This window comes from Bubalus kerabau, chromosome 8, assembly GCF_029407905.1.
Source record: "Bubalus kerabau isolate K-KA32 ecotype Philippines breed swamp buffalo chromosome 8, PCC_UOA_SB_1v2, whole genome shotgun sequence".
Classification (NCBI taxonomy): Eukaryota; Metazoa; Chordata; class Mammalia; order Artiodactyla; family Bovidae; genus Bubalus; species Bubalus kerabau.
This window is the reverse complement of record NC_073631.1, coordinates 35575799-35598222: the sequence shown is the minus strand read 5'-3', so window position 1 is coordinate 35598222 and position 22424 is coordinate 35575799. Positions and strand designations below refer to the sequence as shown.

Sequence of the window (22424 nt, the reverse complement as noted above, 5' to 3'; positions counted from 1 at the left end):
AGAGAGGTGGGAGGAGGGTTCAGGACACAGGTACACCCGTGGCTGATTCATGTCAATGTACAGCAAAAACCACTACAATATTGTAAAGTATTTAGTCTCCAATTAAAATAAATTAATTTTAAAAAAGAAAAAAATTTAAAACCATCCTTAACATTAAGTAAATATTAACATGAGGAGGTTTTCACTATAAACAACTAACTAATTGATAAAATTGTTTGACAAAATGGTATGGCTAGTAAAAGTGCTTTAAACTAGTACTTTAAACACTACTTTAAGGAGCTGTGCCAGATTGTAGATCAATACACAGTTTTCAACAACAAAAACCTTTCTATGAAAAAAATGTCAGCTCTACTAAACTGCACTCAGTGACATTCTGGCACATCCTGGTAACAAAAAGTTTATCTAGTGGCACTGTACGTTCAGTAGTGCAGTGTACTTTGAATGGATGCTCTTATATGCCATCTTTTTGCAGTCACTAAAACCTTAAAATTATGCATATGCATTTGGAACCACACACACCACATTATCACAGTTAACTCTGGGTAACACAACCGAAGGTGCTTTTTATCTTCTTCCCATATTTTGGAATGTTTCTACGGGGAACATGGATTAGTTTTACAAGGAAAAAGGAAACTTTTTAAAAAAGACTAAGTGAAAAAGACCTAAATAAGCAGGCAATCAGATTTCTTGGAACTTGAATCCTACACCAAACATGACATTTTTCTTAACTTTACATACTGCCCAAACTTTTCCAAAAGGACTCACTTACAGCTGATCTTGAAGCTCCACAATTATATATTCTAATTGTTCCTTCTCCAGTTTATGAGCCAGGTCAGAATCTTCAATCCTCTGTAGTAGTATTTTATTCTGAGCAACAGATTCAGACAGCTGGTTCTCTCGAAGTTGTAAGAGTTCTTCAAGATAACCCTGGAAATAACAAGTGCAAAATTCTAATATGTATCTTGAAGATAAATGCTGAGTAGATTAAATGTTATTCTTAGCTATGTTGTAATGAAATTATTTCAAAGTATCACTGAAGAAATGGTAAATAAAACGGTTTTAACTGAATTAAAAATTTAACATATGTTCTCCATTATTTAAAGTTCTCTAAAGTTCAATGAGATGGCTGGATGAGATGAGATGGCTGGATGGCATCACCGACTCGATGGGCAAGAATCTGGGTGAACTCCGGGAGTTGGTGATGGACAGGGAGGCCTGGCATGCTGCAATTCACGGGGTCGCAAAGAGTCGGACACGACTGAGCAACTGAACTGAACTCAAAGTTCAATAAAGTATGTTTATAATTTAACATAAACCTGAGTTAAAATATTATAATTTCTAAGCTCTGCAACAGTGATGAACACTCTAAATGCCTTCAGGCTTCAAAACAGACTTAATTATAGAATGATTAATTAAAAATCTGCCTCTCAGTGATTATTTTTCAAAAACAGTTATTAACATTTTAGCATTAGCATATTACAGGAAAGCAGTATAATGTCTAGGTTAGGCCTACAGCGTAAGGGACTGTCTCATGTCATACTCCAGTTCTACTACTTATAAACTAAGTGTCCTTGGGTAAATTATTTAATCTCTCTGGGTCTTTGTTTCATCATCTAAAAATGTGGGAACAAAAAGGGTATCCAGCTGGGAAGATTAAATGAAAGGTAAAGTGTTTAGAATACTATTAATACCTGGTACCCTGTATGCAATGTATAATTTGTGGCTAAAATTATTAGCAGACACCTAAAGACAGATTCTCCCTTATCTTTTAACTCACTTATTGGTTCTTTGTCCTTTTGCCCTGCTTTCTAGGAGTGTTCATTTAATTTATTCTCCAAATCCTTATACTAAATTTCTGAACTCAAGAAATCTTATTTTTAATTTCCAAATTTTTTTTTCATGTTTTCTGCTGTTCCCTTCTCATGGCATTTTATAATTTTTAGATACAATGTGCTTTCTTCTTAGGATATTCATTAGACTCTTTATTTTTTCTTAAAGTATTCTTCTATTCCATTTCTTATCCTTTTTACGTGCTTAACATTAGAAAACTACTTTAGCTATTCTGGCTTCATAATACGTATTAATAGCAACTAGTACTGTTCCTGTCACTGAGCTTCTTTTTCAGATTTTTTTTCCTGTCAATTCTCAAATATTTGGTTTTCTCCATAATAAAATCTCAAAAATTAAAAATAAATTTAATTTTTACAAATGAAACTGTTATATGTGTACACAGCTTAGTTTAAGCTATGCGTGACTATTTGTAAACATCAGTAATTAAACAACACAAATTCCCAGCACCTGGATTCACTGCCAGTACTTTCAGAGTCACACGGTGTCTTTCTGATCACATCCTCCGTTCTCTGCAGGGACGACAACATCCTGAGATTTGGGTTTATCACCCCCTTGCTTTTCCTCCAGCATCACCACAAATGTGTGTCCTCTTAAACAATATACTGTTTAGTGTGGCTGAGTTTTACCCATATTCTCTTGCAACTTGCTCTTTCGTCTAGTGATGAGGCACTACAGTTGCTGCCTTTACTCGCAACAGTGCATAGTATTCTGTTGTGTGAATACTGCAGCTTATTTACTCACTCTATCAATGGCCATTTAGATTATTTTCCATATTTCTTAATATAAACAACATTACTGTGAACAGTCCATTATATGATACCTGGAACAGACATCTGAGAGTTTCTAGGAGACATGACTAGGAGTAGAGTTGCTGGTTCATAGGCCTTAGATATCTGCACACTTACTAGATAATGCTGAACTGTTCATACCACAGGTTTTAACACTAACCATATCCATTCGAATTCATGTGACTTTATATTAGTATCAAAGTTATACCGAATTCATAAAATCAATTGGAAACGATTCCTTCTTTTCCTATTCTCAAGAACAGCCAGTAGAAAACAGGAATTACTGCCTCCTGAACGTTTGGAAGCATCTACCTCAGAAACCAAACAGGTCTGGTGATTTGAGTGGAAGGAGGGAACGGATTTTAAACTAGTTGTTTAATTTCTTCAATGATTATAGGTCTGTAAGTTTTGAGAAGTAGTATTTATAAAAACTCATCTAAATTTTCTAAGATACTGACATAAAATTGATAAAATTATTAATAATTACAGGAGGGCTCTCCCTGGCATTTATAGTTATACTGTCTATTCTCTTTTAATTCTTAAAATCGTCTATCTGTGCCTCAACTCTTTTAAATTTAATTATGGCTGATTCTATTTAATTGGTTTGTACAGATAATCAGCTTTTGGTTTAACTGATTATGTACCTCTGTTTATTTCATTAATACCTGCTCTTATTTTTATTATTTTGAACTGGTTTGTTGTTTCTGTTTACTCTTGGATGCTTAGCTCTTTAATTTTCATTCTTTTCTAGGATAAGTAATTCTCCAAGTACTATGCAAGTTGCAACTTAGTACTATCAGTGTCCATTGTTTTCATTCCTGTTTGTTTCTAAGTATTTTCTCATTTCTTTTTGACCCATAACTTAGAAGACTTTATTTTTTTTAAATCTCCATTGGTGTACTTTAGGTGGTGGTAACCTTTTTCTATTGAATCTAATTTTATTGTATTGTGGTCAGTGTTGTATCATTTTTTATATTTGCTTTGTGACCTAGTATAGCCCATAAAAAATGGAATAGTTGTCCCATGTATGCTTTAAAAGAATGTGTATTCTAATTGTTAGCATTTACCATATTAAAAAAAATAAATTTATTTATTTATTTTTGGCTTGGCGGAGTCTTCATTGCTGCGTGGGCTATCCTCCAGGTGTAGAATGTGGGAGGTACTCTCCAGCTGTGGTGCATGGGCTTCTCACCAGAAGGTGCAATTGCTTCTCTTGTTCTGGAGCACAGGTTCTAGGGCACACCGGTTTCAGTAGTTACCCCCCAGGCTTTAGAGCACAGACTTAATAGCTGAGGTACATGGACTCAGTTGCTCTGAGGCATGTGGAATATTCCTGGATCAGGGATCGAATCCAGATCTTATGCACTGGCAGTCCACTAATCAAAATTGTAAATAATGCACTCACTGACCGGCAGGTGGATTCTTTACCACTGAGCCACCAGAGAAGTCCCTACCTTAAAGCTTATTTTAAGCTTACTAGTTGCATTGCTCAAGGCCATTACATCCTTACCAAGTTTTTGTCTGTTTAATCTGTAATTATTGGGAAGTGAAAATTTTCTACTACTATTATGGATTTATTCATTTTTCCTAGATATTCTATTAATTTCTATTTCATATTTTTCATGGCTGAATTTTTAAATGCATGTAAGTTCAGTACCGGAGAAGGCAATGGCACCCCACTCCAGTACTCTTGCCTGGAAAATCCCATGGACGGAGGAGCCTGGTGGGCTGCAGTCCATGGGGTCGCTAAGAGTTGGACATGACTGAGCGACTTCACTTTCACTTTTCACCTTCATGCACTGGAGAAGGAAATGGCAACCCACTCCAGTGTTCTTGCCTGGAGAATCCCAGGGACGGGGGAGCCTGCTGGGCTGCCGTCTATGGGGTCGCACAGAGTCGGACACGACTGAAGTGACTTAGCAGCAGCAGCAAGTTCAGTACTGTGATAGATTGCTGGTAAATTCTTCTCTTTTAAAAAGGCAATATCTTTCTTTAGTCTTAATAATACTTTTTGCCTTGATGTCTAGTGTGAATTATACTGATATAGAATTATTTTGGTTAATATTTGCCTACTCTATTTTATCCTCCTAGTTTCAACGTTTTTTGAGTCACTATTTTATGCATGCCTTTTACAGACAGACAGCATGTCACTAAAACTTATGATTTAAAAAATAAATTTAAGCTCTCACTACTTCTCCCCCGGACTCCTTAGTAGTCTGTCAGTGGGAGATCTTCGCGGCCGTCCCCTCCCCTGTTCCAGCCCCGCAGAACCGTACAAGTCTCCGTCATGCGTGAGTGCATCTCCATCCACGTTGGTCAGGCTGGTGTCCAGATCGGCAATGCCTGCTGGGAGCTCTACTGCCTGGAACACGGCATTCAGCCCGATGGCCAGATGCCAAGTGACAAGACTATTGGGGGAGGAGATGACTCCTTCAACACCTTCTTCAGTGAGACAGGGGCTGGCAAGCATGTGCCCAGGGCAGTGTTTGTAGACCTGGAACCCACAGTCATTGATGAGGTGCGCACTGGCACCTACCGCCAGCTCTTCCACCCTGAGCAACTTATCTCAGGCAAAGAAGATGCCGCCAATAACTATGCCCGAGGTCACTACACCATTGGCAAGGAGATCATTGACCTCGTCTTGGACCGAGTTCGGAAACTGGCTGACCAGTGCACGGGTCTTCAGGGCTTCTTGGTTTTCCACAGCTTTGGTGGGGGAACTGGTTCTGGGTTCACCTCCCTGCTGATGGAACGTCTCTCAGTCGATTATGGCAAGAAGTCCAAGCTGGAGTTCTCCATTTACCCAGCCCCCCAGGTTTCCACAGCTGTCGTTGAGCCCTACAACTCCATCCTCACCACCCACACCACCCTGGAGCACTCTGATTGTGCCTTCATGGTAGACAATGAGGCCATCTATGACATCTGCCGTAGAAACCTCGACATTGAGCGCCCAACCTACATGAATCTTAACCGCCTCATGAGCCAGATAGTGTCCTCCATCACTGCTTCCCTGAGGTTTGATGGCGCCCTGAATGTGGATCTGACAGAGTTCCAGACCAACCTGGTGCCCTATCCCCGCATCCACTTCCCTCTGGCCACATACGCCCCTGTCATCTCTGCTGAGAAAGCCTACCATGAACAGCTTTCTGTAGCAGAGATCACCAATGCTTGCTTTGAGCCAGCCAACCAGATGGTGAAATGTGACCCTCGCCATGGGAAATACATGGCCTGCTGCCTGTTGTACCGTGGTGACATGGTTCCCAAAGATGTCAATGCTGCCATTGCCACCATCAAGACCAAGCGTAGCATCCAGTTTGTGGACTGGTGCCCCACTGGCTTCAAGGTTGGCATTAACTACCAGCCTCCCACTGTGGTACCTGGTGGAGACCTGGCCAAAGTAGAGCGAGCTGTGTGCATGCTGAGCAACACCACAGCCATTGCTGAGGCCTGGGCGCGCCTGGACCACAAGTTTGACCTGATGTATGCCAAGCGTGCCTTTGTTCACTGGTACGTGGGTGAGGGCATGGAGGAAGGAGAGTTTTCTGAGGCCCGTGAGGACATGGCTGCCCTTGAGAAGGATTATGAGGAGGTTGGAGCCGACAGTGCAGAGGGAGATGATGAGGGTGACGAGTATTAGCATGTCTGCTGCAGTTTCATCTTGGAACTGTATTATTTGTGTTCCGTGGAGCTGCACACTGTGGCCCTATATTGTCAATAAAAGTTATATTTGCACATCAGAAAAAAAAAAAAAAAAAAAAAAAAAAAATAAATTTAAGGCAAAAACCACTACAATATTGTAATTAGCCTACAATTAAAATAAATAAATTTAATTTGAAAAAACAAAAAATAAATTTAAGAGTTTGTCTTTTTTTTTTTAATTAATTTTTAAAATTATTATTTTTTTGGCTTCTCCATTTTAGCTTGTGGTATCTTAGTTGCCTGAACAGTGGCCGAACCAGAGCCTTGGGCAGTGAGAGCACACAGGCTTAACCACTGGACCACCAGCCATTCTCAAGAGTTTGTCTTAATTGTCAAGCTTATACCTTTCCCTTTTATGGCGATGCTTACTCTTGGTTGTATTGGGATTTCTGTTATTTTGTGTTTTTTTTAAATACTATCTTCATTTTTTCTCATTTGCTCTTTTCTATTGTAATAATCACATTTTCTTTATTTCTTCTCTTTCTTATCATCAGTTTAAAAGCTAAATAGTCTGTTTGTTTAACTGCAATTTTGGAAACAGGCATATACCTTAAAAAGGGTGTCTACACTCCTTTTATACTACACTACTTATAATACATAGATCCTAAGAGGCTTTAACTTCAATCACCCTTTCTCACCCTTTCTGATACTATTAGATAGTGTTTAGTTCCATTTTACTTCCCAGGGAGGTCTGAAGCCAGACCTAAATGTTAAGCTTCTGATATTTTGTAATTCAGTCATTAAAACACTGCTATTATTAACAATTAAATTATATAAACTCAGTTAAGTAAATTCTATTGAAAAACAAGGATTAAGTAAACTGTATTTAGAAACTACTCAAAATAACTACTACTTAAAATAACTACTACTCAAATAGTAGTAGTTGAGTAAAAATAACTACTCAAAATCCATCACTTCCCAAGTATTTTACAACAGTATATTATCGCTATCTGTGCTCTTCAAGTCACAGTCATTGTATTTCTCTGGGAGAAAAACATCTCTCCCTTATCTTGCATTCAGTAACATCAAACAGGTAGTTTTAAGTTGGCCATGACGGGAGTCTTTATCCCAGAGAAATCGGCAAATGAAAGCAAATCAGAGCTCATCAACTTCCCCTGAAAAGAAGGGGAACTTCTCCAGTTCTTAAGCATATTCCAGAACACCACTGCCACCCCATACTGGCATTAATACTGCTGCTGCTATCTCATGTAGTCAAGGTTTACCAATTTCTGTGCTTACTCTGCCACTGTGATCTCATTCCTGTCTTCGAGGTTCAGTTTCCAACTTGAATGATAGTGGGCCTAGATTTGCTGTGTCCTGTTGGTATTAAAACACAGGTACCTAGGTTAAGGGAATGGCCCCTCACCACCACCCCAGGAGTTTGCAATGCCTTTAACTCAATTCGCCCCAGTTGTTTATAGGCCCTTCCTTGTTTATAGAGTCCTTCCGTTCAATTCAGTCGCTCAGTTGTGTCCGAGTCTTTGTGACCCCATGGACTGCAGCACACCAGGCTTCCCTGTCCAGGATCAACTGCTGGAGCTTATTCAAACTCATGTTCATTGAGTCAGTGATGCCATCCAACCATCCTGTCCTCTATTGTCCCCTTCTCCTCCTGCCTTCAATCTTTCCCAGTATCAGGGTCTTCTCAAATGAGTCAATTCTTCCCATCAGGTGGCCAAAGTATTGGAGCTTCACCTTCAGCATCAGTCCTTCCAGTGAATATTCAGGATTGATTTCCTTTAGGATGGACTGACTGGATCACCTTGCTGTCCAAGGGACTCTCAAGAGTCTTCTCCAACACCACAGTTCAAAAGCATTAATTCTTTGGCACACAGCTCTCTTTATAGTCCAACTCTCACATCCATACATGACTACTGAAAAAAATCATAGCTTTGACTAGACAGATCTTTGTTGGCAAATTAATGTCTCTGCTTTTTAATATTCTGTCTAGGTTGGTCTTAGCTTTTCTTCCGAGGAGCAAGCATCTTTTAATTTCATGGCTGCAGTCACCATCTACAGTGATTCTGGAGCCCCCAAAAAATAATGCCCCACTGTTTGCATTGTTTCCCCATCTATTTCCCATGAAGTGATGGAACCAGATGCCATGATCTTAGTTTCCTGAATGTTGAGTTTTAAGCCAACTTCTCCACTCTCCTCTTTTACTTTCATCAAGAGGTTCTTTAGTTCTTTGCTTTCTGCCATAAGGGTGGTGTCATCTGCATATCTGAGGTTATTGATATTTTTCCCAGCAATCTTGATTCCAGCTTGTGCTTCATCCAGTCCAGCATTTCTCATGATGTACTCTGCATATAAGTTAAATGAGGAGGGTGACAATATACAGCCTTGATGTACTCCTTTCTCAGTGTGGAACCAGTCTGTTGTTCCATGTCCAGTTCTAACTGTTGCTTCTTGACCTGCATAAAGATTTCTCAAGAGGCAGGTCAAGTGATCTGGTATTCCCATCCCTTTCAGAATTTTCCAAAGTTGGTTGTGATCCACACAGTCAAACGCTTTGGCATAGTCAATAAAGCAGAAGTAGATACTTTTTTGGAACTCTCTTGCTTTTTTGATGGTCCAACCAATGTTGGCAATTTGATCTCTGGTTCCTCTGCCTTTTCTAAATCCAGCTTGAACATCTGCAAGTTCACGGATCACATACTGTTGAAGCCTGGCTTGAATAATTTTGAGCATTACTTTGCTAGTGTATGAAATGAGTATAATTATGCTATAGTTTGAGCATTCTTTGGCATTGCCTTTCTTCGAAACTATAATGAAAACTGACCTTTTCCAGTCCTGTGGCCACTGCTGAGTTTTCCACATTTGCTGGCATACTGAGTGCAGCACTTTCACAGCATCATCTTTTAGGATTTGAAACAGCTCAACTGGAATTCCATCACTTCTACTAGCTTTGTTCGTAGTGATGCTTCCTAAGGCCCACTTGACTTCACATTCCAGGATGACTGGCTCTAGCTGAATGATCACACCATCGCAGTTATCTGGGTCATGAAGACCTTTTTTGTATAGTTCTTCTGTGTATTCTTGCCACCTCTTCTTAATATCTTCTGCTTCTCATAGGTCCATACCATTTATGTCCTTTATTGTGCCCATGTTTCCATGAAATGTTTCCTTGGTATCTCTAATTTTGTTGAAGAGATCTCTAGTCTTTCCCATTCTATTGTTTTCCTCTATTCCTTTTCAATGTTCACTTAGGAAGGCTTTCTTATCTCTCCTTGCTATTCTTTGGAACTCTGCCTTCAAATGGGTACATCTTTCCTTTTCTCCTTTGCTTTTTACGTCTTTTCTCAGCTATTTGTAAGGCCTCCTCGGACAACCATTTTGCTGTTTTGCATTTCTTCTGGGGGGCGGGGGGGATGGTCTTGATCACTGCCTCCTGTACAATGTCCTTAGTGAGCTCTTACTCTTTGAGAGAGAAGTTCTGTATGAAACTGTTTCAAATTTTATTCTACTTGGCATTTGCAGATTTTTACAGTGTAAAGGCTTTTAGTTATCTTAGTCTGACTTCCTGCTGGTATCTGGTACCAGAATTCTTCTTTCACAAGGTATTAAAGCTTTCTTTGTATATCTTAACTAGTAGTTGTTTGTCTACAGGAAATCTCTTCATATTTGTAAATTTCCTTTGTAACCATTTTCCTCAGTGTATTTTTTATTGTTCTAATATTTCTACTGATAATTCCACTAGGCTTTTCCTAAGTAGCTCATCTATGAATAACAGTAATTTGAAAGGAAGGGAAGAAAGGAAAATAAACAATACATGAAAATTAAGAGTTAAGATGCTAGTTGGTATCCCAGTCTGCTATGTACTCCCCTTTGCCTACTATAGTGCTTAACACACAAAAGCTGCTAAAATACCTGATTTTTTAAAAAGGAGAGAGAGACACATATATGGAATTTCTTAAGCAATCGCTATTTACTACATTTTCATAAACCAAATAATCTTTTATAAAATTAATCCTAGAAATTAATACTTCAAACATATAAATGAAACTGCATACAGGAGAATAAATGGGTCAGTGTTGTATTAAAATGTAAAATTAGAAAAAGTTTAGCAAACAAAAGCCTCTCCTAAAATTGGGCCTGATTTTTAATTTAGAGGAGGACAATCCAAGAACAGAAAGGAAGTAGCAGTAGGTAAATACTTGTGTTTAGCTAAAAGATCTTTTGGTAGTGACAGTATAAAGGCAGTAACTAGAGTCGAAATGAAGTGACTTCTGATGACTGATACACACCTTCTGTTCCAGGGTGAGCTGATACTTCTGTTTGACTCTCTTACACTTGTTGAACCAACTGTTCTCATCCATGATGACTGGAGGCCCAGCCTTCTCTGGAGTGCTGCTCTCGCTGTCACTGCTTCCCAGAGTCCTCAGCTCTTCCTCGTCGCTGCTGATACTATCAGAACTGAGAAGATCAACATTTTTTAAAGAAATAAAGTTCACACTATGTTCCACGTTGGTTTTTTAGAAATACTTCAGCATTTACAAGTTACTGGTAAGTAAGCTCCAAAATGTTCAGCACTAACTATACAATAATGATGATATTATCATCAGGCCTACAGATGCTACAGAAGAAGTTCAAGTGAGGTTTACAGATCTAAGGCATTAACACAGGAAAACTAAGAGAATGTCCAAAAGAGAGGGGAAAAAACTTCCAAAGAAGAGAACCAGAAACTCCACATGTGCTGAGAAGAGTTTTCTCACTGGGTTGTTTCCACTGACTGTTCAACCTCCATTGTAAGGCAGACAGCACACCTCCAGTGTGCTGCCAGTGGGGGTGTATATCAGCACAATGCTCACGATCAGCTCGGCTTCAACTGAAAACAAGAGGTTCAGAAAGCCAGTTATACCTAAACACTTTCTACTGGGGGGAAGAAGGGGAGACACAGGTGAAGCAGAGAAAAAATCCATTACAATCCATATGTAAAATTCCTTATGACATCAGTATGGTAGAAAACACAGAATAAGGTGAGGAAAGTAGGAGAGAAGCTAAATAATGGAGAGAAAGGTGTGCTAAGATGATTGTCTACTTTAGAAGAAAAATATACTTTAAAAGGAACAGGGAAAATAAATTTTAAAATACCAGCAATGATATTAACATTTAAGAAACAGCATAAAAATAGTCTCTATAACCCTCAAGGTTATCAAAAAGAGGAACAAAATAAGAAAATACAGTAAATTTAAAACAAAAAATAAGATGGCAGAATAAGCACTCATACAAAAGAAATTACAAAAATCTTAAATAGGTTTAAAATCAACAACCAAGTCAGATGTTCTGGTTTGATTTAGGCAAGTAAGTGCCAACAGTAAGCTATCTATAAAATACACATGAATACAGAAAAATTAAAATTAAAAAGATGGAAACACACCTAGAAAATATGAACCAAAGGAACTCCAGGTCAGAAATTATAATTTTCTAAGTTAATATAAATATAATGGTAGAAAATACAAGGATCAAAGAAAGATATTCTATTTCTTTATCCTCCACAATCAGCATTTGCATCTGTTGGGTTCCTGAGTCAGGTCCAAGCACATTGCAGACTTGAATTAGAGACTGCTACATAAAAGTTCAACCCAGGTGATGTTCTTAGCTAATGATCTCAGAAACAAACCAATGAGCAAACATGCCAAATGAAGTCTGCCTGTCATATCTGTGGCTCTTGGCAGCTGATAATAAAGTTCCAGTTTTGAAAAAGAGACAAGCAGAGCTCTTAAACAATGATACTTGACATTAAAAATTAAATGAATTAGCTAAAAAGCAGATAAACTTAAGAGAATTAGTAACATTTAAGGTAGATACAGTGGAGTGAGAAATATATTAAAGGGCCTAGGTCTGATTGATAGATAAGAGTGCCTGATGAACTATGGACTGAGGTTCGTGACATTGTACAGGAGACAGGGATCAAGACCATCCCCATGAAAAGAAATGCAAAAAAGCAAAATGGCTGTCTGGGGAGGCCTTACAAATAGCTGTGAAAAGAAGAGAAGCGAAAAGCAAAGGAGAAAAGGAAAGATATAAGCATCTGAATGCAGAGTTCCAAAGAATAACAAGAAGAGATAAGAAAGCCTTCCTCAGCGATCAATGCAACGAAATAGAGGAAAACAACAGAATGGGAAAGACTAGAGATCTCTTCAAGAAAATGAGAGATACCAAGGGGACATTTCATGCAAAGATGGGCTCGATAAAGGACAGAAATGGTATGGATCTAACAGAAGCAGAAGATATTAAGAAGAGGTGGCAAGAATACACAGAAGAACTGTACAAAAAAGATCTTCACGACCCAGATAATCATGATGGTGTGATCACTGACCTAGAGCCAGACATCCTGGAATGTGAAGTCAAGTAGGCCTTAGGAAGCATCACTACGAACAAAGCTAGTGGAGGTGATGGAATTCCAGTTGAGCTACTTCAAATCCTGAAAGAAGATGCTGTGAAAGTGCTGCACTCAGTATGCCAGCAAATGTGGAAAACTAATCAGTGGCCACAGGACTGGAAAAGGTCAGTTTTCATTCCAATCCCAAAGAAAGGCAATGCCAAAGAATGCTCAAACTACCGCACAATTGCACTCATCTCACATGCTAGTAAAGTAATGCTCAAAATTCTCCAAGCCAGGCTTCAGCAATACATGAACCATGAACTTCCTGATGTTCAAGCTGGTTTTAGAAAAGGCAGAAGAACCAGAGATCAAATTGCCAACACCCGCTGGATCATAGAAAAAGCAAGAGAGTTCCAGAAAAACATCTATTTCTGCTTTATTGACTATGTCAAAGCCTTTGACTGTGTGGATCACAATAAACTGTGGAAAATTCTTCAAGAGATGGGAATACCAGATCACCTGATCTGCCTCTTGAGAAATCTGTATGCAGGTCAGGAAGCAACAGTTAGAACTGGACATGGCACAATAGACTGGTTCCAAATAGGAAAAGGAGTACATCAAGGCTGTATATTGTCACCCTGCTCATTTAACTTATATGCAGAGTACATCATGAGAAACGCTGGACTGGAAGAAGCACAAGCTGGAATCAAGATTGCCAGAAGAAATATCAATAACCTCAGATATGCAGATGACACCACCCTTACGGCAGAAAGTGAAGAGGAACTCAAAAGCCTCTTGATGAAAGTGAAAGTGGAGAGTGAAAAAGTTGGCTTAAAACTCAACATTCAGAAAACGAAGATCATGGCATCCAGTACCATCACTTCATGGGAAGTAGATGGGGAAACAGTGGAAACAGTGTCAGACTTTACTTTTTTTGGGCTCCAAAATCACTGCAGATGGTGACTGCAGCCATGAAATTAAAAGATGCTAACTCCTTGGAAGGAAAGTTATGTCCAACCTAGATAGCATATTCATAAGCAGAGTCATTACTTTTCCAACAAAGGTCCGTCTAGTCAAGGCTATGGTTTTTCCTGTGGTCATGTATGGATGTGGGAGTTGGACTGTGAAGAAGGCTGAGCGCTGAAGAATTGATGCTTTTGAACTGTGGTGTTAGAGAAGACTCTTGAGAGTCTCTTGGACTGCAAGGAGATCCAACCAGTCCACTCTGAAGGATATCAGCCCTGGGATTTCTTTGTAGGGAATGATGCTGAAGCTGAAACTCCAGTACTTTGGCCACCTCATGTGAAGAGCTGACTCACTGGAAAAGACTCTCATGCTGGGAGGGATTGGGGGCAGGAGGAGAAGGGGACGCCAGAGGATGAGATGGCTGGATGGCATCACTGATTCGATGGACATGAGTCTGAGTGAACTCCGGGAGTTGGTGATGGACAGGGAAGCCTGGGGTGCTGCAATTCATGGGGTCGCGAAGAGTCGGACATTACTGAGCGACTGAACTGAACTGAACTGAAAGTAGATATGAAGAAATTACAGTATTAAAGATTGTCAAAATGCTAAGAAAAAATAACTGCTGAAACAGGCTAGCAAGTACAAGCGTAATTATCCTTCCAGAGGGAGGGCAATATAAGCATATTTCGAGGAAACTAAAATTTAAGGGATTTACCAACAAATTCTCACTAAAACAAACTTCCTAATGATTCTAATTTAGGAAAAAGGAAACTGAGTTAAGAAGCACTAAGTAAAGAAAATAGTGAACTTGTGGGTAAACCTAAACAAATTGAGTATAGAACACTAACAATAATGCCTAGTTTTATGGAGTTTTAAATAAACCAACAACAAACTTAGAATTCTGGACAGAACAGCATATGTCAGGAATGAGATGATTATAGAGTTAATACAAGGCCCTCAGTTATCTGGATAAGTGGTAAAGATATTATTACATTTAGCCTTTGTTAAGGTTTAGATATGCACAGTAAAACTAGTGAAAGTACCATCAGTTAAAAAAAAAAAAAAGCCTATAAAAGAAGCCTAGTAAGAGTCTATAAATTAAAAATGAGTAAGGAATAAAATGGCAAAAGGAAAGTTAAACCCCTCCAAAAAAAAAAGAATCATAAGAAGAAGACAGAAAGAGTAGAGAAGAATGTAGTGCAAATAGAAAGTAAGAATGTGTTGTGTGCTGTGCTAAGTCACTTCAGTTGTGTCCAACTCAGTGCAACCCCATGGTGTCAGGAAGCATTTAACAGGAGGCTTCCTGTGTGCTGTTTTGGATCGGTCATGAATCCTCTGTCCCTTATTAATTCCTGAATATTCAGGAATTAAGTGGAGTAGCAAACTACTCCCAGGGATTTAGGAATGCATGAGTTTCTTCCTTAGTTTTTCCATATGGGGATAAGTAACTATTTACGACCCTCTTTCTTTTTATGAACCATATGGTAAAAGTGATTATTTACAACCCTCTCTCTCTGATATGGATCGCCTTATGTTTTTCTTGATAATTTGTAAGTCTGGACTTTTGATTTTTATCTTTGCTGAAAATAGCTACCTTGTAAGACAGTATATATACTCACACGATGTTGAGTAAAACACCTTTGCTCCATCAGAGCTTGGGTTCCCAAGTCTCTCTCTCTCTTTCTCTCTCAGGCTAATTCTCTGGAGTGCAGAGGCTCACTGGGCTCAGTCTCCTGCCCGGGGTTCTAAGACCCTCTCGAGAAGGCGCTCTGTGCTTTCACCCCCTCAACAGGGCTCCTGGTGCCTTCGTGAGCAGTGCAAGCCCCATACCAGGGGCTTTATTGGTTTTCTGCATAAACTAAGGAATAGCAGCCTCTTTCTCTCTTTTATTTTCTTATCGTCAACTCCAGACCACCAGGTCCTGGTCCGTTAAAGGACCTCAACACCATGGACTGTAGCCTGCCAGGCTCCTCTGTCCATGGGATTCTCTAGTCACGAATACTGGTGAGTTGCCATGCCCTCTTCCAGGGGATCTTCCTGACCCAGGGATCAAACCTGCATCTCTTGTATCTCTTGCATTGGCAGGTGGGTTCTTTGCCACTAGCACCACCTGGAAAGCCCTAAGAAAGCAACAGAGTGGATATCAACCCAAAAATATCAGTAAATACCCTAAGCACCTCAGTTAAAACAAAGCCCATTAGACTAGAGTTTTAAACTCAAGTACTATTTTTAAAATGTGTGTGTATACTTGAAGAACATAAAGGCATGAACCATTAAGTGAACTCTATTTTATCAGTTCTTACTGTACATTTTTTCACATATTAACACACCTGAAATCAGGGTACAACTTACAACTAATGACATATTACTACAGCTGTCAAACCAATTTCTCACATACTAAATGGAAGGCATGTCAGACTAAATATAGTTTTTAAAAAAAGACACTAGAAAAATATTAATCTAAACAAAACTGGTTAGACTCCATTAATACCGACTAAGTAAACTTCAAGGAATTTTTTTAAATTACTACATATTACATCAGGATGAATAAAGAATTCTAAACTTGTATGCATCTGACAAGTTGTTTTAAAAAATATGCAGTAAAAATCAAAGGACCTCAAGGAATAACCGACAAATCAAATATCATAGTGAAGAACTTAATACATTTAAATAATTAAAAAGATGAAAAAAGGATAAGTGAGAAAGGACATAAAATACCATTAACAAGCATAATCTAATGAATATTGGACCCACTCACTGGAATACCACTGATTCTAGATCATTTCTCAATAAATTTCAAGGAACTATTATAATAACTATAATATTATGTAGACCACATTCACTAATTATAACCAAAACAAATGCACTGAAAATATCTGAAAATTAAAAATTATATTCCAAATAACCTTTGGTCAAAAAATTTATAATGGAAACTGTACTTTAAACAACAAAAATAAAAAATAACATCAAACTTTTAGGATGCAGCTGAAATAGTACTTCAAGGGATGTTTATAAGCCTTATTTACTCCTAAGAAAAGAAGTAAATTTAAGTTTTGAGAAAGAAAAGATCATAAAAGCTCTCAACAAACTGGGCATAGGGAATATACTTCAACATAATATCGGTTATTTACATTGAGCCCACAGCTAAGACCATATTCAACGCTAAAAAGCTGAAAGCTTTTCTTCTAAGATTTGGAATAAGACAAGACTGCCCACTCTCATCACTTATATTCAACATTGGAAGTTCTAATGAGAGAGCAATTAGGCAAGAAAAGGAAATAAAAGGCATCCAAGTAAAAAAGGAAGAAATATAACTGTCATTATTCACATATCACATTATATATCAAAATCCTAAAGACTACCAAAAAAACTGTTAGAACTAATAAACAAATTCAGTAAAGTTGCAGGATAAATACCAATATACAAAAATCAGTTGCATTTCCATATACTAATGATCAACTATCAGAAAGAGAAATTATGAGAACAATGTCCTTTTCAGTTGCATCAAAAAAGAATAAAATACCTACAAAAAATTTAACTATGAAGGTGGACGACCTATACACTAAACACTATAAGATGTTGATGAAAAACTGCAGAAGACACTTAAATGGAAAGATAATTTTGTCTTCACAAATTGAAAGACTTTAATATTGTTAAAATGTCCATACTACCTAAATCAATCTACATATTTAATGTGATGCCTACAAAAATTTCAATGCATTTTTCACAGAAATAAAATGAACAGTTCTAAAATTTGTATGGAACCATAACATACACCCAACAGCCAAAGCAATTTAGAGGAAGAACAACAAAACTGGAGGCATCACACTTCCTGCTTTCAAAATATGTTACAAACCTACAGTAATCAAAACAGTACAATACTGGCATAAATACAGATACATAGATTAATAAAACAGAACAGAGAGCCCAGAAATAAACTCATGTATATATTTACAACAAAGGAGTTAAGAACATACAATGGGGAAAGATAGTTTTTCCAACAAATGGTGCTGAGAAAACTAGTCAGCCACACACAAAGAATGATACTAGACCTTATATCTTACACCATATGCATATCATATATCTTGTATTGTATACCATATGTGTATCTTATACCATATGCAAAAATCAAGTCTGAATTGATTAAAGATTTGAATACAAGACCCAAAACTGTAAAAAAATTCTAGAAGAAAACACAGTGGGTTTTGTGACACAGTGGGTTTTTTGACATCAGTATTGACAATGATTTTTGGATTTGACAGACACATACACCAAGTCCAAAAAAAAAGCAAAAGCAAAAACTAAGAAGTGGGTCTATATCAGACTAAAAGTCTCCTGCATAGCAAAGGAAGCCAGTGACAGAATGAAAAGGCAACCTCCTGAAAGGGAGGAAATATTGGCAAATCATATATCTGATAAGGAGTTAATATCCAATAGAACTCAACTGCAAAACAAAAACAAAAACAATGTGACTGAAAACCAGGAAAGGAAAGGAGTAAATATTTTTCTGAAAAAGACATAGAAAGACATATAGTCAACAGGTACATGAAAAGGTACTCAACATCACTTATCATCAGTAAGATGAAAATCAAAATCACAAGATATCACTTAACATTTATCAGAATGCATGCATGCTAAGTCACTTTAGTCGTGCCCGACTCTTTGGGACCCCGTGGACTGTAGCCCGCCAGGTTCCTCTGTCCATGGGATTCTCCAGGCAAGACTACTGGAGTGGGTTGCCATTTCCTTCTCCAGAGATCTTCCCCATCTAGGGATCAAACCTGCACTTCTTAAGTCTCCTAAATTGGCAGGTGGGTTCTTTACCATTAGCGCTATCTGTCAAGAAGGGCCATCTTAAAAAAAAAAAAGAATGGCTATAATCAAAAAGATAAGTGAGGACAAGGATGTGGATGTGGAGAGAAGGGAACCCGTGTCAACTGATTAGGGAAAATCAATTGGATTTTTGGAAAACAGTAGGAAGGTTCCTCAAAAAAACTGGAAGAAAAGAAATGCGAAAAAACAAAATGGCTGTCTGGGGAGGCCTTACAAATAGCTGTGAAAAGAAAAGAAGCGAAAAGCAAAGGAGAAAAGGAAAGATATAAGCATCTGAAGGCAGAGTTCCAAAGAATAGCAAGAAGAGGTAAGAAAGCCTTCTTCAGCGATCAATGCAAGGAAATAGAGGAAAACAACAGAATGGGAAAGACTAGAGATCTCTTCAAGAAAATCAGAGATACCAAAGGAACATTTCACGCAAAGATAAGCTCGATAAAGGACAGAAATGGTATGGACCTAACAGAAGCAGAAGATATTAAGAAGAGATGGCAAGAATACACAGAAGAACTGTACAAAAAAGATCTTCACGACCCAGATAATCACGATGGTGTGATCGCTCACCTAGAGCCAGACATCCTGGAATGTGAAGTCAAGTGGGCCTTAGAAAGCATCACTACGAACAAAGCTAGTGGAGGTGATGGAATTCCAGTTGAGGTATTCCAAATCCTGAAAGATGATGCTGTGAAAGTGCTGCACTCAGTATGCCAGCAAATGTGGAAAACTCAGCAGTGGCCACAGGACTGGAAAAGGTCAGTTTTCATTCCAATCCCAAAGAAAGGCAATGCCAAAGAATGCTCAAACTACCGCACAATTGCACTCATCTCACACGCTAGTAAAGTAATGCTCAAAATTCTCCAAGCCAGGCTTCAGCAATATGTGAACCGTGAACTTCCTGATGTTCAAGCTGGTTTTAGAAAAGGCAGAGGACAAGATGGCGGAGGAGTAGGACGGGGAGAACACTTTCTCCCCAACAAATTCATCAAAAGAACATTTAAACACCGAGTAAATGCCACAAAACAACTTCTGAATGCCGGCAGAGGACATCGGGCACCCAGAAAAGCAACCCAAGTCTTCGAAAGGAGGTAGGAAAATATAAAAGACAAAAAAAGAGACAAAAGAGGGAGGGACGGAGTTCCGTCCCGGGAATGGAGTCTTAAAAAGGGAGAAGTTTCCAAACACCAGGAAACCTTCTCACTGCCGAATCTGTGCCGAGCCTTGGAAGCACAGAGGGCAACATAAGAGGGAGGAAAAATAAATAAACAATTAAAACCCGCACATTGCGAGCCCTATGGTAACTCCCCCAGCGGAGAAGCAGCGCAGACGCCTGCATTCGCCATTAGCAAGCGGGGGCTGGGCAGGGAGGCGTGGCCACGGGCTGCATCGCAAGGATCTGGCCTGAATACCCCGAGCGCTATCTGAGCGAAATAATTTGGGCTAGCAAACCAGACTGTGGGATATCTACCACGCGAAAAGCCAGCCCTAACCTAAGACACCACCAGGCCTGCTCACGGAACAAAGGACTGAACAGAGATAGCCAGCGGCAGAACATCCCCCTCCGGTGACAGGCAGCCAGAGCTGGAAGGCGACAATCACAGCCCTAGAGAGACATTATCTATAAAATGTAAGCAGGCTTCTTTACTACCTAAAACTTCTTGGGGGTCTAGATGGTCAACATCTGCCTGAGAAGGTGCGCCGGTGCACACCTAGATAACCACGCGGTGGGGAGGCGATAAATCGCAGCAATCGCGCGGGCCAAACACCTCATCACCTGAGCTGCTCGGATCTGGGAAGGGCACAAAACGCAGGCCCAACCGAGAGTCTGCGCCTCTGAGGACTACCCCAGTGCCTGAACCTGAGCGGCTTGGACTTGGGAAGTGCAGGCAGCCCAGGGTCGGCCACAGATGGTTCCCGGCAGAGCAACCTAGAGCCTAAGCAGTGCGGGCAGGGAGGCTACACGCACCATGAACAGGGGGCAGACCCAGTGTGGCTGAGGCACTGCGAGCGCACGCCAGTGTTATCTGTTTGCAGCGTCCCTCCCTCCCTCCCCACAGCGCAGCTGAACAAGTGAGCCTTTAAAAAAAAAAAAAAAGTGTCCTCCACCGTCCCCTTTGTGTCCGGGCAGAAACCAGACACTGAAGAGACCAGCAAACAGAAGAAGCTATAACAGAGGGAACCGCCTTGGAAGCTACAGGCAATAGATTAAAACCCTGTGGTTAGTACCAACTACATAGGAAGGGGCCTATAGATCTTGAGAAATATAAGTCGGACCAAGGAACTAGCCAAAAATGAACTGAACCCACAATACTCACAACAAAACCAGAGAAAGTCCTAAATATATTTTTACAATCATTCTTTCTTTTTTCATTAAAAAAAATTTTTTAAGTCCTCTATTATTCCTTTGATTTTCACTTTTATAACCGATTACTTTGCAAAAAAAAAAAAAAGACCCTTTTTTTTAAAAGCAAACTTCATATATATATTTTTTATAATTTTTCTGACTTTTTTTTTCCTTCTTTTCTTTAACATCGTATTTTTGAAATTCCAAACTCTACACTCGATTTTTAATTTTAGCTTTTTGGTATTTGTTATCAATTTTGTACCTATAGTTTTTTTTTTATAATTTCTGTGACCCTTTTTTATTTTTTTCTTTTTCTTTTTCTCTGTTTCTTTCTCTTCTTCTTTTAAATAACATTGTATATCTGAAATTCCAAACTCTACTCTAGGTTTTTAATTTATGCTTTTTGGTATTTGTTATCAATTTTGTACCTGTATTTTCTTTATAATTTATGCGACTCTGTTTGTTCTTGTTTGTTTTTTTTTTTCTCTCTTTCTTTTCCTTCTTCTTTTCTTTAACATCATATTTTTGAAATTCCAAACTCTACTCTAGATTTTTAATTTTTGCTTTTATGTATTTGTTACCAATTTTGTACCTTTAAGAACCCAATCTTCAGTACCCATTTTTCACTAGAGAGCGAAATTATTGGCTTGATTGCTTTCTCTCCCTTTGGACTCTCCTTTTTCTCCACCAGGTCGCCTGTGTCTCCTCTCTAACCCCTCTCTACTCTACCCAACTCGGTGAATTTCTGTGTGTTCCAGACGGTGGAGAACACTTAGGGAACTGATTACTGGCTGGATCTGTCTCCCTCCTTTTCATTCCCCACTTTTATCCTCCTGGCCACCTCTGTCACCTTCCTCCTTCTTCTCTTCTCCGTATAACTCCGTGAACAACTCTGAGCAGTCCAGTTGTGGAATGCACATAAGGAAGAGATTACTGGCTAGCCCACTCTCTCCTCTATTGATTCCACCTCATCTCATTCGGGTCACCTCTTACTCCCTCCTCCCTCTTCTGTTCTCCATGTAATGCTGTGAACCTCTCTGGGTGACCCTCATGGTAGAGAAACTTTTCATCTTTAACGTAGATGTTTTATCAATGGTGCTGTATAGAAGGAGAAGCTTTGAAATTACTGTAAAAATAAGACCGATAAGTGGAAGCAGGAGGCTTAAGTCCAAACCCTGACTCCAGGGAGCTCCTGACTCCAAGGAATATTAATTGACAGGAGCTCATCAAATGCCTCCATACCTGCACTGAAACCAAGCACCACACAAGGGTCAACAAGTTTCAGGGCAAGACATACCAAGCAAATTCTCCAGCAACAAGGAACACAGCCCTGAGCTCCAAGACAGGCAGCCCAAAGTCACCCCAAAACCACAGACATCCCATAACTCATTACTGGACATTTCATTACACTCCAGAGAGAAGAAATAAAGCTCCACCCACCAGAACACCGACACAAGCTTCCCCAACCAAGAAACCTTGACAAGCCACCTGTACAAACCCACACACAGCGAGGAAACGCCACAATAAAGAGAACTCCACAAACTGCCAGAATACAGAAAGGACACCCCAAACTCAGCAATTTAAACAAGATGAAGAGACAGAGGAATACCCAGCAGATAAA

General features: G+C 39.2%; 2 protein-coding genes across 10 annotated transcripts in view; one reads left to right on the top strand and one right to left on the bottom strand.

Annotated features, from left to right (window-relative positions):
• Positions 1–22424, bottom strand: part of LOC129659031 (RUN domain-containing protein 3B) — a 191787-nt gene that overhangs the window by 51225 nt on the left and 118138 nt on the right. For all 9 annotated transcript variants that reach the window (XM_055590036.1, XM_055590037.1, XM_055590038.1 and 6 more), the window contains 2 exons: positions 10586–10754; positions 770–927 (listed from right to left, as the gene is read on the bottom strand). In XM_055590036.1, coding sequence (XP_055446011.1) covers positions 770–927; positions 10586–10754 — 327 coding nt within the window. The remainder of the gene's footprint in view (positions 1–769; positions 928–10585; positions 10755–22424) is intronic.
• Positions 4827–6409, top strand: LOC129659032 (tubulin alpha-1C chain-like). The gene has a single exon (XM_055590039.1). The coding sequence runs from the start codon at positions 4927–4929 to the stop codon at positions 6274–6276; it is 1350 nt and encodes a 449-aa protein (XP_055446014.1). The 5' UTR covers positions 4827–4926; the 3' UTR covers positions 6277–6409.

What these genes read in the sequence shown, in the direction of transcription:
- LOC129659032 (XM_055590039.1), top strand. Translation starts at nt 4,927, where the DNA reads ATGCGTGAGTGCATCTCCATCCACGTTGGTCAGGCTGGTGTCCAGATC.